The sequence below is a fragment of the Ceratotherium simum genome, chromosome X, assembly GCF_057802395.1.
Source record: "Ceratotherium simum simum isolate JZ-2026a chromosome X, ASM5780239v1, whole genome shotgun sequence".
Lineage (NCBI taxonomy): Eukaryota > Metazoa > Chordata > Mammalia > Perissodactyla > Rhinocerotidae > Ceratotherium > Ceratotherium simum.
The window spans coordinates 111,541,293-111,560,137 of record NC_141940.1 but is presented as its reverse complement, the minus strand read 5'-3'; the positions used below and the strand labels follow the sequence as shown (position 1 = coordinate 111,560,137).

The window sequence follows — 18,845 nt, the reverse complement described above, 5'->3', positions numbered from 1 at the left end:
GATGAAAATTTTGCAAATGAGCACTTATGAAACATGAAGTAATGAGTGAGATAGGACACTTGTGTCAAACAGAAGACAGATGACTCAGGGTAGGGAGGGCCAGCTCATCTCTATTATGGAATCGCAGTCTTTGCCAGTATTTTCTGATGAAATGCAGTATATTATTGTGTTCAAGCATAGACAGCACCAGCAGAACAATAAGATGATGTAGGGTCCACGCATTAATGAGCGGACAAAGATGATTGTGATTCATAGATCGGTTATTTATTTGTAAATACCTGCTGGCTGAGATTCAGACAGTTGTCATAATTAAATAATCCCCTCCATAATCTTGTTTTTCCTACGGATGATCCTAGCCAAGTCATCTTTTGCAGAGAACAGAAAGCTGAAAACTTCAGTTCAGCTCCTGTGAAGTCATTTGATAATTAGGAAGTTCAGATTATTGAAGACATAGCGAATCGTGTCATTTTCCTCATACGATGCACATAGTGTAATGATGCACCAAATTGAGCCTTGACATCATTAAGTTCTTTGAAACAAATGCTATCAGACTGGAAAAAAGCAAAACGCGGATGCTGTGGTGAAGTGCCAAGAGCAACTAGCCTTTGTGGTGGGCTTTTTATTCCTGGTGAAAACTCAGCCCCTGTAAGTCTCAGTGAATCTGCACCATAAACTGGGTGCACCCACTCCAAGCAGATTCCTATTTTTCTGGCCAGGCTGGCTCTTTTCCATGTGACCACGCAGGAAGCAACAAATTATACACACGTCATCATCAGTCCTGCGTGCGCAGAGGGTGCCGTGTGAAGATTTGGGCCTGTGTGGAAGGCTTTTAGAATGTGAAGTGAAATGATTTTACCTGAAAGGTTTTTTTGTTGTTCACACTTTTCCTAATCTCAGTATACCATTTGAGCAGGGGTTGGGGTGTGGGTGCGTGGAGTGTGAGGAAGGGGAAAGAAGTTGTCCAATTTAAAAAGTTTAGCAATTTCCTGTTAGGAGACATTCACTTCAAATATAGAAATGAATTTCTTCCTGAAGGCTTTGTGAAAAATGTGCATGTAGCTCTCGGATATGTTCTCTTTCTAAACAGCTGAAGGGAGAGGCCATGAGAACGGCCACCATGTGTACAAGCTTGTGTTCCAGTAGTTCTGAGAATCAGCATTTTAGGTTTTCTTCTTGTGTCCCTTTCCACCCCACTGCATGTCCTTGTCTTACTTTTTGACTCTTACCTGCTCCAAGCATTTGATTTTAAGATTTGATCTTTTTGGGCCGGCCCCGTGGCTTAGCGGTTAAGTGCGCGCACTCCGCTACTGGCGGCCCGGGTTCGGATCCCAGGCGCGCACCGATGCACCGCTTCTCCGACCATGCTGAGGCCGCGTCCCACATACAGCAACTAGAAGGATGTGCAACTATGACGTACAATTATCTACTGGGGCTTTGGGGGGAAAAAAAAGATTTGATCTTTTCCCCTGTGGCTTTAATGTAGCTCTTTGGGGATAGTGGTTAATATTAAAATAAGTTGGATATGCTTGATAAGAACCAGATCTATTCATTACATTCATTCTGAGTTGTATGCTCTTGAATTTGGGGGAAATACACTTGATTCAAATAGATTGAAATGCACAGCATTTTGACTGTATTAATCTGTGAACTCAAGACTATTTACTGAGCATTTGCTTTTTTCCTGGCACCAATTGCTTTCAGTTACAAGTAACAGAAACCCCAACTCAAATTGGCCTAAACAATAAGGAAAATTTGCCTGGCTCACATAACCAAAATGTCTAGTAGTAATGTGGACTTCAGGTAAGGGTTGATCCAGCAGCTGAACCATGTCATTAGGGGTCACATTTTCTTTCTTTCTCTCTACTCTGACATCCACTGTCTCATGCTTCTTTCTAAGTCTGTTTGGTTGTAAGATTGTTTCCAATAGCAACTGGAATTTGCACTTCCTCATTGACATCCAGCAAGAGGCATTGTGTTAGACACAGGAAGATACAGAAGTGGAGAGATTAATAAGGCCCCCAAGACTACTTATGTGGAAATTAAAAATGTGCACATTACAAAATGTTTCAATAGGTATTGTAATCAAGACTCTAGAGCTGCACTGTTCAATATGGTAGCCTGTAGCCACATGTGACTTTTGAGCACTTGAAATATGGCTAGCTGGAATTGAGACGTGCTGTAAGTATAAAATACACACAAAATTTCAAAGACTTCATTTAAAAAATATGTAAAATATCTCACTAATAAATTGATCGTTTATTTCATCAATTACATATTGAAATCATAATATTTTAAGACATTGGGTCAGATAAAATATATTATTAAATATAATTTCACCTATTTTGTTTTACTTATTTAAATGTAGCCACAAGAAAACTAGCAATTGATTATGTGGCTCAGATAATATTTTTATCAGCCAGTGCTGTTCTGGAGCCCTGAAGAGGCCATTAAAAAGGTGAGCTATCTGGGAATAAATTCAAATTTATTTCAGTGATAGATTTCAGTGATGGAGAAGGGTCAAAGAACACCTGTACTAAAAATAGTTCTCTCATCTCCAGTACCTCTCTATCCTGTTACGCTATTCATGTCCTTTGTGGCACTTATAACCATCTAAAATTATCTTGTTTGTGTACTTGCTTACTTGTGTGCCCCGCCCCCCCCGCCCGGCAGATGGTAAATTCCCTGAGAGCCAGAATCTTGTCCATTTTGGGCTTCACTGTGACTCAGCACCTGGCATAGTGCCTGGCACATAGTTGGTGCTCAGTAAATACTTGTTGAAGAAAGGAGAGAGAGATTGTGCCCTCTCTGAGTGGCTGGATGCTGTGGCGAGGTGACTGGTTGGCTGAATGGGGAGGGGTGGCTTTCTCATCTCTTTTTTCTCCTCCTCTTCCTGTGCCTGGAGCTTTGTATGCTGTCCCAGAAGACAGCAGAGCTTGCCCCTTAGGGGAGGGGAAGAGTAACTGTCACTTCTCTATTTGTCTTCCAGGCCTCAGGAAGGAAGGACAGGTAAGTGGACAGAGAGACAGGCTCGAGCCCTTCCCAGGGCTCCAAGACTCCCTGGCGGTGTGATCTGTGTAAATTACAAAGAAAATAAGAACTCATAGGATGGTATTCAAGTCTCGGCTCTGAAAAGAAATTGAGACTCTGCCACCTATTGGCTATGTGACCGCAGGCAAGCCACTTCCTTCTGAGCCTCGGTTTCTTATCTGGCGATATCGTTGGACGAATTTAACGAGATGCGTCAAAAGTCTTCTGCACAGGGTTCGACAAATGGCATCCGTTATTACTGTCAATTTAATGAGGATTAAACTAACATTTTAAAAACACTTGGCACTTGGTAGATGCTTAACAAAGGTTAGTTTCCTAGCCAAATAAAAATTACAACTTTAATTGATAAGAAAATTTAACAGCATTATTAAAGTAAAATACTGTGATCTAATTTTCCCCCAAAGTCTCAACATGCCTCTAAATAAGGCGGCTGATTCTGAAAGAGGCAAGCCTGGGGGTGAAAATGATAGGTTAGGACCTTTGTGTGTATTCCCAACTTCTATTTCCAGACTTTGGTCATGACCCCAAACCCTGGAAGATCTTGACAGTCTAGTTGGTTAGACAGCACCTTCACTAGGGAACATGAGTTTTAAATCACTCCTACAGGAAAAGAGAGAAGAGGAAAGGGGAATTGGTGAAAATAAGGAAAAGTGTCATCTTAGGCTTCTCTAGATCCTTTCTAGATGCCACTTCTTTGTTGACCGATTTCCCTTCTCTCTTTTCTTTCCCTCATCCCTAGGGGATCCTTATCTCTGGCCGCAGCCCCTCAAGAGGGCTGTTGATAGAATTCAGGGACTTCAATGGGAAAAAAATGCACTTTTACTTTCACTAACCTCTGACAGAACTCGAGCGTTTTCTTTAGTTATGAGCGTAGGCAACAAACTCTGGTGTTAGCTGTGACTTGATTGCCAGTGGGAATCATCGTTATTTTTCTATCTTAATACAGTTTTTGCAGGTATCTTGAAATGTTATCTACCTACATCACCACTTCAAAATAGTAGTGGCTAGACCCCATGCTAGATTTTATTCTTTAATGAGTTAATGAAGTAACACATATATTGTGATGTCAAACAGTAAAATTTTGTTTTGTTAACGGTGTTTCAGAATAAACTTGTTTCTGTTGTAAACCTATGTTTCTTATCTTAAGCACTTATAAACATTATTTTGTGATTGGTCTGTAGGTTTAAGAGCCTGCCCAGGGGATGTATGGCACAAAAGTGATTAAGAACCCCTGCCTATGTAAAGATTGCTGGGGCAGGCCTCAAGAAGGTGTAGTTTTATTTACCTCGAGCCTTTTGGTGCATCCTAATTCAGGTGTTTCGAGTGGAGTTGGCTATTACATGGCCCCATGGGTCCACTCATACCCAAATCTTTGAATGTCCACTGTCTAGAATCTCTGGGTAATGAGCACATTACTGACGGTTAATATGTGTTTATAAGGATGTTAGATGAAACCAGAGATTCGTGTTTGGAGATTTGTGCCAATGCCAAGCCTTGAACTGATTAAGTACAGGCTTCATGGGATTACTTATGCCATGGAATAAATACATTTATAGATGAAAGTACTGAGTGTTGCTACATGCCTATTGTGAAAACAGAGTTAAAGGTCAATGCCCAACTAGAGATGATACAGCTTTTGCTGTGGTGTAGTTAAAAATATTTACAAACAGTGCAAATGATTGAAAATAGTAATATACAAAGTAGAGTCTTTATTCGTAAATACATATTATGTGGTGTATGAAAGAGCTCGCTTGTCATCTGATCTTGAAGACAGGGACTCTTGGTTGAACTTGGAAGGGTAGGGATAGAGGGGGACTATAAATCTGGAGATGCTGTGAGTGAAGTTCTAAGGAGAAGAATGAATTAATATAACTTGGCTTTGTTGGAAGGAAGGAATGAACAGGGCTGTTGGTGAGAGATGACAGGAGTGAGACGGGCGGGTGAAGGATGTCGCAGTCCATCTGTGAGATTTTTGACTTGTGGCAGGCAGTGCTGAGGTTTCTGAGAAGGGGAGCGGCAGCCTGGAAATGCTATGCATGGGAATATTGACTGAAAAAAAGGAGTGGAAAGGCAGATGAGGGGGCATTTTTGTAGTGTAAATATTGCAACACGTTATGAAAAGTTGCCTGCAAGTTAGCTTGAATGTTGTAGGAAGAAAGAAACATTTTACTTTAGAAAATTGTCAACTAAATTTAGGTTCTTTTGACTAAATATAAGTTTTTTGGCATGACTAATGACACAGGATATGTGCATCCTGAGAAAGACATATACACACCCACAATGACACTTCTCAACCTGCCCACACCCAGGCCCTGTTTTGCATGGTTGGTGTGTATAAGTGTATTTTACTTTGCAGTTGTTTGGAAGGGTTGCATATTTTTGAAAAGCCGCTTCCTGAAAGACGATGACTGTTCGCACAGGGAAGAAAAATCCTAGCTGGCTTGGGTGGTAACAGTTTAGAGGCACACCCACGTGAGCTTTGGTGGTTATGATTCCTGAATCTCCTCCAAGTCCCCACGTGTTCCTGCTGTTGGTTGCCAGAAGCCAGAATAATAATGGAGCTGAGAATATGGGATTTTTGCAGGAACTTCCAAGGCTCATGCAGATTTCACAGCAGAAGCAGATGACTCAGATTTCCTGGGCCTTGAAACCTGAGTCTTCGAGAAATGGGTCAGTGACTTACCTTTACTGTACTCCTAATTGGTCAACGGCAAAACTCAGGCACTAGAAAAATTAAAAAGTTGGTTGCACACAAAAATGCATGGGCAAACTGAGTTGTTAATTTCATCCTTGCATTTCCAAACTCCCTGATGAGGTGGCTTCAGCTGCTCCCTCACCTTCAATTTTGAGAACTTTTCAATTAGGACTTGAAGGTGGGTCCAGCATCTTTACAGTGTTGCAAAATCCCCACTTCTCTCCCAATTGACTACTAACGGGGGTTATTTCTACTCATTACTGTGAAGTGAGACTTGAACAGATTTCAGAAAAAATTCCTAAGAGTACGTCACACAGAGAAGGGCCTAACAGGCCAGGCACTTTATAGAAGTGACCTTATTTAATAATACCCTTAGTTACCATTTGTTGAACTCTCTAAAACTGAACTCCCAACAAGCCTATATGATTTATTCTCATTTTGCAAATGAGGAAACAAAGGCACCGAGCAGTGCAATAACCAGTCCAAGATCACACAGCTAGTTGGCGATGGAGCTAGAATTAGAATTCAGATGGTTTGACCCTTAGTGCCTGGTAAAAGCCCTGAAAACTAGGAAGGTGGAATTATCCTGTTTTACAGTTGTGAAAGCTGAGGTTTAGACAGGTTAAGTAATTCACCCGTATTCACACAGTTAGTGATCTATAAAGGCACCTTCCAGAGCAGTGTTGTTCGATATAAATGTAATGTGAGTCACAACTGCAAATCACATGTAGTTTTACATTTTCTAATAGCCACATTAAAAAAGTAAAAAGGAAACAGGTGAAATTATGTTTTATCTAATCCAGTGTATCCAAAATATTGTTATTTCATGTAATCAATATAAAAACTTATTCATGAGACATTTTTCTTTCTTTCTTACTAAGTCTTTGAAATCCGGTACGCATTTCACTCTTGGAACACATCTCCATGTGGACCAGCCACATTTCAAGCACTCTATAGCTCCTTGTGACTACGGCTTCTGTATTGGACAGGGCAGTTCTAGAGAGTGCTTCTCACACCCGGCTGCACACTGAAATCACTGGGGAGCTTAAAAAACACAGGGACCTGGGGCCGGCCCTGTGGCTTAGTGGTTAAGTGCACGCGCTCCGCTACTGGCGGCCCGGGTTCGGATCCCGGCAGCGCACCGAGGCACCGCTTCTCCGGCCATGCTGAGGCCGCGTCCCACATACAGCAACTAGAAGGATGTGCAGCTATGACATACAACTATCTACTGGGGCTTTGGGGAAGAAAAAAAAACGGAGGAAGATTGGCAATGGATCTTAGCTCAGAGGAGGTCTTCCTCAGCAAAAAGAGGAGGATTAGCATGGATGTTAGCTCAGGGCTGATCTCCCTCACAAAACAAAAACAAAAACAAAACAAAAAAACAAACCACAGGTGCCTGGGGCCCGTTCTCAGGGGTTCTGAAGTAACTGGTTTGGGGTACTGCCTGGTCTTCCTGATTTTGAACCACTCCCTCCCCCTGGGTGATTCTAATCTGCAGCCAAGTTTGAGAACCTACTCAGGGGTGATATCCAACTAACCAAGTAGAAAACTGTAGCCACTGTCCATTGGAGGAGGTTCTGTGAGTTTTCTGAAATGAGAACCATTCAAAATAACCACTCTGGCAGTATGCTTTGCTAGTTGACATTAAAGAATGCCAGGCAATGCCCTAACTAATTTATTAATTTCTCTCAATTTACATTTCTCAAAGTTTTGGCCAAGTTCTGGAAGAATGTGAGAAAAGAAATGAGATTTCTTTTTCCCCCTTGATCTACACACTGTTCTGGATACATACCAGTGCAAGTAAATTAATACGTAAAATTCTATTATTTTAATTGAGGTCAAAGGTGTTGGTGTCAATCTGGAGACTCCGAGCTGTGGAGAAGAGGAAGTTGGGGTTTCAAAGCTGTAGGTTGTTGCCAGAATGAAACACCGCCTAGTGGGGAACGCGTGGGCAGTGCTGGGTGAGGAGAGGAGGCAATTGTGGCTCTGGCTGAGGTCTGAAGACTGCGCAGCCCACGGTGTGGCAGGATGCCCACGGAGCTGCTCTCGCCAGAGGCCTCACGCCTGCCTTCCCACTTGGCCAAACTTGTATTTTTGCCCCTGAGACCTGGATGTGAAACCTAACATTCAGGAATTAAAATGTCTCATCTCTCTCGGAGGTTCAGTTGTCCTTAAAGTACTTTTGGAGTCATTTGGAATAATTTTCGTACTGCCTTCTTTTATTTAAATCCAAACACAGCTTTAATATTCCGGAGAAATGTATTATTTCCCAGAATGAAAAATACTGGGTCTTCTGTAGTGGTAACGCTATAGTTACATGCAATTTTTTTGGTTATATTTATTTGACTTAAAATTAAGCAAAAGAACAAACACTGCTGAGTCTTCCATAGCCTTAACTAAATTAATACCATATTTCATCAAATCAAAAATACTGTCAACTGTAAGATGCACCATTATTTCATGTATACTAAGGAAGACTAAGCTGCTACACAATGCTTTTTTAACACTTGAGATTTTTATTTTATGTTTATTGAAAGAGTTCTTTTAGACTTAGACATTAATTTTTATCATGTATTACTCCTTTGCATTAATTAAAAAGGAAAACCCATGCAAAAGAGATTGGTTAAGGTATTCCTAAAACTTCTTCACATGCTTCAATGCTCTTGTTTTCTCACAAAACATTGTCCTCTTTTCATCAACAACAGCAGTGATTCAGCATTTCTTTAAAAAGCGCTCTCAATTGTCTCAGGGATTTTCTTCCAAGATTGCCTTTTTGGATATGCAATAAGTTTTCATTTCATTGCCAGATCGTAGTGAAATCTTTCTGAAGATACTTTAAGTGACAATTTACTAGCCATGCAACCAACTCATTCGAAGGGCCGGCAGTAAGAACTGCTAGATCAAGTTCACGTGTGGGCAGCCAATGGCAACTACATCGTGACTGTGCCTGGATGACAGTTTTAAGATGGATTCCAATTTCAGAGATGTTAAGATGTGAAAAAATGTGCTGCTTAGAATGGATGAAATATGGGATATAAATTGTATTTCTGACAATCCAGGCTCCCCACCTGCTTGTCACATCCACCCTGTTTATGTACTTGAGACAATTTCAACGAGATTCGTATGATGTTCCCTCCTCAGCATACCTAAGCTTTCATATACCATGGTGTATAAGCAACACTCCCCCAATTCCTTCTTCCGCTCCAGTGTGCTTTAATGCAATGCTTCCCAACCTTTAATGTGTACATGAAGCATCTGGAAATCTTTTTAAAATGCAGATTCTGATTCAATAAGTCTGAGAAAGGACCCGAGAGTTTGCATTTCCGGCAAGTTCTCAGGTGATGCTGCTGTTCCGGGGACCACATGTTGAGTAGCCAGGCTTTACTACATCTAAGGACACAGTGTGTCACTGAAGAAATTCAGCACCTCTCCAGGGTGCATGGGTGGTTTAGTTTTTCCTCTATTCATATTATTATTTTGATGAAAATCTATATATTCCAAGTGTCATTGTATTAGGTAAATACAAAGATTTCTTAGGATAAAAAGAAAACAAGAAGGGAGGTATATTTCTTCCCCTTAATTTGTTTTCTGGAAGATTTGTTCATTTTGTTTTCCCTTGTCATCTTCCACAAAAAAACTTGGGCAGCTTGAATTTATTAGGAAATCTGCATGTAATTGCAGATTAATGACCTACTCATTAATACCACATTAGTTCATTGTGATTAATAGCATCTATGTGAATGCTTAATGAATTAGTAATGACGGACTATTTGCTTGAAAGTGTCAAGAGAACATTCCGTGTAAAAAGGCACTACCCGTAACAGGAAAATTAATTATATGCTGGTTGGATAATAGCTTGTCACAAACAAGATATTTTTGTTTGGAAAGCCTCAGTGGTGTTGATATTTGCACAGTGAGAGATACTTTTTAAAACATGTATGGACCTTTTAATTTAAAAAATGAGAAGGGAATTTTATTTTCATCAACAGTTAAGATAGGTGTGAGAACTGATATTTATGAGAGAGTTTCCCTTTCTCATAAATATCAAATATGTGTTAGTATACTCACAAGTTTGCCTGTGTCGCTAACCAGAGACGTCCTATAGTGGCCATTTAGATTAAGTTCAAAATTCAACTGCTTTTACTATCTGCTGTCTATTCTGAATTCATACGTTCACTTCCCCAAGCATTTCTCGTTACTAATTTTATTCCTTTCGTAAATCATTTGTTTTCTCTATGGTTCCTCACTCTAATTCTGTGATGTCGGCCATCGTTGTTTATTTCTGTCTTTGCCCTACATCTGAGGAAGCGAAGGTCAAGGAAATTATGTGACTTGCCCAAACCAATCCAGTCATATAATTTGTCCCCTGCAGATTATGGGTCTGACATTTCAAATGTTTCCAATTTTAACCCAGGTGGAAAGAGCTGCATGAGCGGAGACTCTTTCTAGCTGGTGCCTTTGAGGAAACCCAAGAAGCCCAGTGTGATTGGAGCTCAGAGTTGGAATGGAAAAGGGACAAAAGATAAAACAGGAGAGAAAGGAGGGGCCAGAGCAGGCAGACCTTGTAGGCCATGTAAAAATTTTAGCCTCTGTCCTCAGGAGATGGGAAACCATTTGTAAATGTCATGTCGAGGGGCACGGTGAGTGATGCGTTTTGCCAGAGCACACTGGCTGTGTGTGAGAACGGCTCGGAGGAGGGAGTTGATGTATGGAGACTAGTTCAGAAAGCCCCATCATGCTGATCTGTTTTCTAGCTTGGGATCCAGATGAAGATAGAGTTTGTCTTCCTTGTTACAGAAAACCCTAAGCATTGTTGGGTATCTTTTTCTCTCTTTTACTCCTCAGGTTAGCGTGAAGGGTCATTGTCTCTTCTCTGTAGCCCCTGGTTTCTTTGAACTTAGAAAGATACTTTGCCAAGCACCCCTAGTCACCCAGCAGTATCCGCTAGGGAAGCTGCAGCAGCGGCCGGTGGGCGTGGGAGTTGGCTCTCGTCCCACCGCCCTTTTGCCCCTTTGGGTCCTGTGCTTGTGCCAAAGGTACTACTGCTTCCCCTCTTTGGGAGGAGAGGATTCTGGATAGAGAAGAAAAGTGACCCCAGCTCCTAACCCTTCACTATCAGAAACCCAGTTTTAGAAGGACAGCCTCCCTGGACCACACACTGTGGTTTGAACAGCCAGGAATAGAACCTCTGCTGTTCTCACCTCCTCATGGAAGGTGGGAGTGAAAACAGGGGTTAGTTGGGAAGTGGCTTTTTAAACCTATGTTTACAGTGTTTTGATGCCGCTGTCATAGATGGGGGAGGAATTGTGAAGTCTGGGGCTCAGATTTTTTAGGGTTTCATGGATGCAGTATTTATCCCACTCTTCCTCTCCGTAGGGTGTGGCATAAACTGGAGTTGAAAATAGCTGCCTTGCATTGTTTTTCACTTTAGAAGTCTTCTGGCATAGTGCTGGTTTGCTTTTCTCTTGAACCAGTGAATCGACCCTCACCTCAAACTCTTATTGCATTTCACCTTTAAGAAAGAACGTTTTTAAAGCTGTTTTTTGCAGAACTGAGGAACTAACTTAGACCTAAATGGGCCATTGCAAGGAGAGTGTTTCCAGAACAAAACAAAGTAGTGCTCTCCTTGAAGAATATTGACATTGAATTAAAATGGAGCTGCAGAGTGAGGATATCAGCAAAGAAAGGACAAAGTTCCTTATTTGACTTTGGGTGGGGTGAGGAATGGGGAAGGGGCAGTGTGGGCTGATGATGCGTCCTGGGATCATAGGCATCAAGAAGGACTGGTGATAATTGTTAACTATACCTCAGTAAAGTTGGGGGAAAGAAGGAGGGCTGGTGGGTGCTGTTGCTTTAAAGTAGTGGTTCTCAAAGTGTGTTCCTTCGACCTGCAGCATCAGTATTACCTGGGAGTTTGTTAGAAATGCAAATTCCTGGGCCCCATCCCAGACCTACTGAATCAGACACTCTGGCAGAGGGACCCAACACTGTGTTTTAACAAGCCCTTCCAACGATACCGATGCACGCTCAAGTTTGGAAACCACTGGTTTAGAGTAGGGCATAATGTGAAGTCAAACTTTAGGGACCAGCTAACTTTGTTCTGCTCTAACTTCACCAGGCCTCCCACCTCTGGCTAGGTGCCTCAGGAGTGTGTGTCCCTGGTCACAAATAGGGTGACAAAGCAAACGTGGTAGGTGGCTCAGCACAGGGTCACTCCACCACTGCAAAAACAAGTCTCAATGTAACCAGGGAAGGCCTTTCTTCCAGTTATGATTGAGAGATGTGTCAAGAAAGTCCACGAGGGCATTGCTGCCTCTAGCCTAGCCACTTGGGGGCCTTGTTCTCACACAGGAAAGCAACTTGTGGAATTTTACTGGGGGGTCGAATGAGCAAGAGTCAGAGACCTGGCTCCAAATCCAAGCTCAACACTTACTAGCTGAGTTCCCTTGGACAAGTTCTTACAGTTTTCTCCCCTTCAGAGTGAGGTTAATGATACATGCCTCTTAGTGTTGGTGGGGGATTAATTGAGGTCATGTACAATATACCTGGCACAGAGCAGGTGCTTAATAAATGAACACCGTCACCGTTGGGTCCTTGGATGTCTCACGACTGCTCAGGAAAGACCACTGCAGGGGGTGTATAACTGTACGTGACCTTTTCCTTGTAATGTTAAGATGGTAGAAATAGGAGGCAGGAAAAAATGTAATTAGAGTTTTTACTATAGGAAAAAAACTGAAGATGGATTTTAATGACTTTAAGTTCAGCACAGGCCTTACATTGAATTATCTGCTAAGATACAAATTATCTAAATAGGAAAGCTATTTTTATGAGTTAAAATATCATATTGGCAGATTCATTGTAATGCTATGCTATCAAAGAGTAATGTTAAAATTTAATTAAATTATTTTGAAGCGTAACCCTGATAAGTGTAATCCTTATAAATGCACTTATAAGTGAACATAATATAAGAGTTACCTTCTATTAGACTTCTGTAGTGTCTGGCAGTTTTATAAAATGGATTTCATTATGGACAAAGAGGTCGTTTGTGTTAAAAAGTGGTATTTTTATGTTATTTGGTAACCCATGATTTAGATTGATGAGTTAGAGGTTTTTAATGTCCCTAAAATAATCTCTGCCCTTTTTTCTTAAGCTGATGCCAACCAACAATTATCATTTATAAGATGATCATAAAACGTGAATAGAGAAGAGAATTCTGGCAGTTTCTCTCCCTATATTTAGGTGGGAGTTTTCCAGAGGAATGAGAAATATCTGCTCTTATTGTCTTTTCCGTATGTCAGACAGCCTCAGTTAATCCCATGCTTGAGCGGCTGTGGGGCTGAGGAACTGCAGAGTTGAGTGTCGCACCATTTGTGTGAAAAGGTGAGCGTTATGGGATCCGCAGACCATGACTTAGTTCACTGGAATTTTATTTTTTAATGAGAATAACAAAGGGCTTTGCAAGCTGATTTAGAGTCTCCAGGTCTAACTGCATAAGGGTTTAATACTCATGCAGTATGAGTTAGAAAAATGAAATTTCTCAGAACGGTAAATAAACTGAGGAGCCTGGAAACCAAATTGAAGTCTGTAGCCTGGAAAATCAGCAAGGACTAAAAATAGTAAGATTAGAGGTGACATTCAGCCATGGGCCATCGAAGGTGGCTTTTAAGTACCATTAAAGGAGAAACCAGGCCATGATATGATAGGTTTAAAAAATAGATATGTCTAGAGAACATTTTGTTCGTTATGTAGGTGTGGAAGGGCATACCTTCCCTTAAAACGTAGGTTTGGTTCTCCAAAGTTTTGATTTTTCGTGTTTTTTCTCTCACTAGAATTAAGAGGACATGCCCCCTGATTTCTAAGGGAGAAATGTTGGCATAATCTACATGAAATTGAGAATTCACCTTGATGGCATTTGATATGAAGGTTTCAGAATGCAATTGCTGTTTCCGTGAAGCACATCAGGCAAACAGTTCCAGTGTTCCTCGTTGGTCTCTTAAAAAGTAGCTAGAGGATCCCCTTTAGAACAGGCACATAGAAGGATTGCAGGGTCAGGAAAAAGAACACAAAGGAGTACGTTTTTCTTTTTTTGTGATTGTGGTAAAAAACACATAACATAAAATTTCCATCTTAACTATTTCTAAGTATATAGTCAGTAGTGTTAAGTATATTCACATTGTCATGCAACCAATCTCTGCAACTTTTTCATCTTGCAAAAATGAAACTCTATACCCATCAAAGGAGTGTGTTTTGAAAGAATTCCTGTGCTCTCGAGCAGAGCCATCTCATTCAAATGACGTCAGCTTAACACTGAGGTTCTTGGTAGGTGTTTGCTCCTAGGCCTCAAACTTTGTGCTTGGGAGTTGTAAAAGCAGTATTAGTTGGGAAGATCCTAACTATTGCAGAAACTTCAAGCAACTGGCCTGAGCTGCGTGTGACTGTTATGAGCCCTTGACTTATCAGGGGACTGCGGAGTCCTCAGGAGTCTTGTCCTTCTTCCTTCGGAATTCCTTCTTCCTATTGCAGAGCTCTCAGTAAAGGCCCCGTCTGAGGAGGAGAGGTGAGTTGAGTGAGTAGAATTGATAGTTCTATCTAGCTTCTGAGCTTAAAGGCAGTCGAATGCCAACTAAGTATTTTTCCCCCCAGTATAGAAGAGCAGGGAAGTGGAAGTGGATGATTAAGCTGAGACTGTTGGTAAAATAAAACTTAGGTATCTTGAAAACCGGTGTTCACGAAAACAGACGAAGTCTTGGATTTTGTTGTATGATATGGAGACTGGAATGTGAGAAAAGGAGATTATGAATGTTAGCATAATTACGACATTGCTAATTATAAAAATAAATTATAAAAAAAGTCAGTCCAATGTCTCACAGTTCCTTTTTAGTTAGATGAAAAACTCGCTCAGACTTTCCTTGTCAGGAATTCAACTCAGCAAACGTGCATTGAGCACCAACCATGCCAAGCACTAGGCCCTGGGTGTTCAAAGATGAATGTGACCCGGCCTCTGCTCCAAAGAGTACTTGATCTAATGGAGAATGGCCATTGTTAATGCCAATTTTATGCACCCAAAGTATTTTTTGGTGATTATATTTGAGGCCCAATGACCAAAAATACCTTCTTTATTAAAATTCTCATATGATTCATTCCTTGTGAGGCCAGGCTTGTGTTACAAAGGCATGACTGTCCACATCACGGGCAAAACCAAATTCTACATGGACTGTAGATCTAAATGTGAAACAATAAAGATACTAGAGGAAAACATAAGAAACTGTCTTCATGACCTCAGGGCAGGCAAAGATTTCTTAAATAGGACACAAAATATGCTAACCATAGACAGAAAAAAAAGGGCTAATTGGGTGACATTATAATAAAGAATTTTGATTTATCACATAAAATCATCAAGAAAATGAAGTCTATGGAATGGGACAAAATTTTGCAATACAAATATTCAACAAAGGACTTGTGTGTAGAACATATAGAGAACTTCTACAAATCAATAAGAGAAAGGTAGATTACCCCATAGAAATATGGGGAATAGACTTGAGTAAGCACTTCATAAAAGAGGATGTTGGTTGTCTTGATCAGAGATAGTGACTGGAAGGGAGCAGTAGGGGCTTCTGGAGTTCTGGTTATAATGTTGGTTATGTGGGTATGTTTACATTGTGAAAATCCTTCAAATTATGATCGGTGTACTTTTCTGTATGTATGTTATAATTTCATTGAAAAAGTTTACATAAAAAAAGAAAATGCCTTCTTGTCCATATGAGCAAAATATTTTCAGAGCTTAACATTGACTGTGAAACCTCTCTCATCATGGGGCATTGCCTCTACTATGGAAGCAGAGGGTATGTTGAGAGCATAGGGCTTTGCAGTGTGACTAGGGCGGGTCCAGTTTGTGAAATAGTCCTACATACAGAGTGGTAATGTCTTGGGTTAGCAAAAGGCCTTTGGCTACCAATATCCTGAGAAAGAAGGAGGAAAAGACCTTTATGAAGCACTAGAAACAAGCTTGATTATTTTACAGTTTGTGTATGGCTGACCCAGCCTGTAATCCTGCTTAAGCCACCATTGATGGATCATTTATCATGTGTCGGGGCATTGAAGTAGGGACTTTCTGTGCATTAAAACGTTTGACCCTGACCACAACCCTGGGAGGTAGGCACTATTATTATCCAAATTTACAGATGAAGAAACTGAGTCTTAGAGAGATTAAATAACTACAATTTGCAGCTAGAAAATAGCAGCAAGCTGCCACTGGAGCCCACATCTTTGTGATTGAAAGCCCATCCCCTTGACGTGTCTATTATGTTGCCTTTTTTTGGTAAAACCAATTTTATTTGAGCATAATGAGAAGAAAAAAATACTTGTATAATAGATATAATGTTCAAATTTGATGATCAGAAGCACTTTGAAACCAATTTTAAAGTCTGAGATTTGTTGCACTATAGGTTTTTAGGAACTGGAGTTTTCGTTTTCTGTTGTAACATGGTTAGGGATGCCTGGATTGGTGGGGGAGGTTGAGAAATCTTCCAAGAAACAACACAGATTATGATGGGAATGCCCTTGTGTGGGTGACCCATGAGCCCTTCTCAGTGCTTGAGGGACATTTTAATAACCTGAGTAATTGCCTTTGATAGGCAGGCTTTGTTTTCTGCTCATTAATGACTCCCAGGCTAGATTTTATTCCTGTTACTACTAATTCAGATACAGAGATACATAAAATGGATGCTGCCAGCTGATTGCCACATCACTGTCTGCATATCAATGCTCTCCTGCCTGCTTGGGTACCAAGAGGATGAGAGGAGAAGGGAAAGGATATGACGATGATGCCATGATAGCTGAATTTGTTTTAAAAGCCAAATTCTGGTACAGAAACCAGGATTTTGACATATACAAATTATTGACATTTGTGCATGGTTAGGGTTTTGGGATTGCCCTACTTAGCGTATGCATGTCCTCTTTTTCCCTTCTCGTGGTACACAGAGTGCATTGGGTGTGCACTCAGGTACATATTTAATAATTTAAGTTCTTTTGCTCCCGTGGCTAGTTTTTGGTCTGCAGGGCCTTCATGTTTGCAGCCTGTGGAGTGTTTATAGCATCGGAATAACATTACATCGCTAAATGAAATTTGGATTATTTACTTCCAAATGTGTCTCCCCAACAATCCAGTGACTGTGGAAGCAATCTATCGGAAAGGCACATGATCTGATTTGAACAGAAATGTATGTGGGTATGGTTTTAGAGCTTTCTGTTTATTAAAAAAAAAACTCCCTTCTTTATCCTTGGGGCTAGGTATCCTGCTTTTATTGCTATGGTAATACACAAGAAAGAAACACCAAAAAAGTTGGAATGATTGAAAATGCCCACATCCAAGTCAGCTTAATTTATTTTATTTGAATCTTTCTAGTTATATGGACTTGTTTGACGTACAGGTGCTTATAAGAAACTGGACAGGAGCTCCAGTTGCATTTCTTTTGAAGTGTAGAACTTATAGTTTAGAAGTAGATTCCTCTTCAGGGAATATGTAATTATTTATTAATTTGATTAGCACTGTACATTGTGTCTTGAAGCTATTCAGAGTACTGTAGGAGCATCTGTTGTACCATCACGTGGAGGCTGCTAGATTCTTTCAGAAATAAACCCCAAATGTCTCGACAGCAGCAGTTTGACATAGCTCGATGTAGGCAGTGCCACTGTGCCTCATAGGGGTTCTTTGCCTTGGCTTCGTGTTGGTAAATTGAAACTCTCAAGTACATCCAAGATGTTGTATTTTGGGGATGGTGGTTTTTATTGTCTTGGTTTTCCTCTTTCCTTATTTAATGAATTATGACAACTGTCATTTTCTACCTTCAAACAATAGCATCAGTGATTTTATAAATAGAAAGTCATTTTCCAGGTGGGTTTATGTCTATGCTGGCAACCATTTTATACACATGGCCTCATTTAAATGGCCAGGACTTCGCATGTGTAAATGGGCAAGTTTTCAGACAATTTGAGTAGGCTTTTCAATCTCACCTCTCCATTTCCTGTCTAAACAACTTCTTCCATGTACAGAGAATATTTACGCAACATTGAATAAAACTTCAATGGGAAATTTCTTCCAGGTGACCTCCCTGAGAGGCTGGCCTGTGAAGAAATCTTAAGAAACCCGACCCTGGTGAAATTGCCTCCATTGAGAATATTACTCAGTGCAGAAACAAGGAACAGAATTCAGTTATTTTTGGTTCTTGAATAAAAGAATTCTGTTTCTTTTTGTGTAGGTGTCAGAAAACATTAACCCCCGCAGAAGGTCCAGTCTCACTTGGAAATTGAACTTTTGGTTTCTATAAATTAGGAGAACCTTGGAGAAGAGAATGTTAAATTTATTTTATTTGAATCTCAAGCAACTTGGAATTGGTTCTGCTGTCTGCATATCTTTTATAGACGTGTCTTTTCCAGGGTTGTCTGTCTTTACATTTTATTTTCTGGAGGCCAAGACTGTGATTATCAAATGACCTCCACCTCGGCACCAGCGTGTGGGTGGATAATAACGACTCCTTTCTTAACCTTCCTAGCACTTTTGGAGAAATCAATCAGTAGAAGGCGGGACACCGAAGCCATACAGAAAGCCAAAATCCTTTATTCATCTTGCATGAATGAGAGTGAGTAATAAAGAAAATATTTACCTCTCTTATTCTTCAGAGTTCTATTAATGTTTAAAGATATTGATTAAGGAAGAAGAGAACTACTGAGAATTAACGTTTAAAGGTGTTGTCTCTGTCATCCTAACAGACATGTTTGTTGGGTACTTTTGGTGTGTCTCAGCATCTTGCACCTGATTGGAATTAGAAGAGACACTTGCCATTTTACCTGATTCGCTTTCTCAGGGCCATTGCAGGAAAAAGCCGGTGCCTTTGGGAAGTGTATTAACTTGTTTAGGATGTGGGGCGTTATTTGGCGAGCTAGAAGAGGGCAGTAAAAGATGATGAAAGAGTCTGAAGCATTAATTCACTTTTATTGAGGAGTGATTGGTTTTATTGAGCAGTTTCCTTTAGTTAGGATTGTTCCTTACTCGCACAGAGTATTACCAGTCTAACATCACTCATTGGCTGGGCTCAATGTGATG

General features: G+C 40.6%; 1 protein-coding gene across 3 annotated transcripts in view; it reads left to right on the top strand.

Moving 5' to 3' along the window:
* Positions 1-18,845, top strand: part of PHEX (phosphate regulating endopeptidase X-linked) — a 185,864-nt gene that overhangs the window by 18,238 nt on the left and 148,781 nt on the right. For all 3 annotated transcript variants that reach the window (XM_004435197.3, XM_087427444.1, XM_087427445.1), the window contains exon 4: positions 18,295-18,381. In XM_004435197.3, the coding sequence (XP_004435254.2) occupies positions 18,295-18,381 (87 nt within the window). The remainder of the gene's footprint in view (positions 1-18,294; positions 18,382-18,845) is intronic.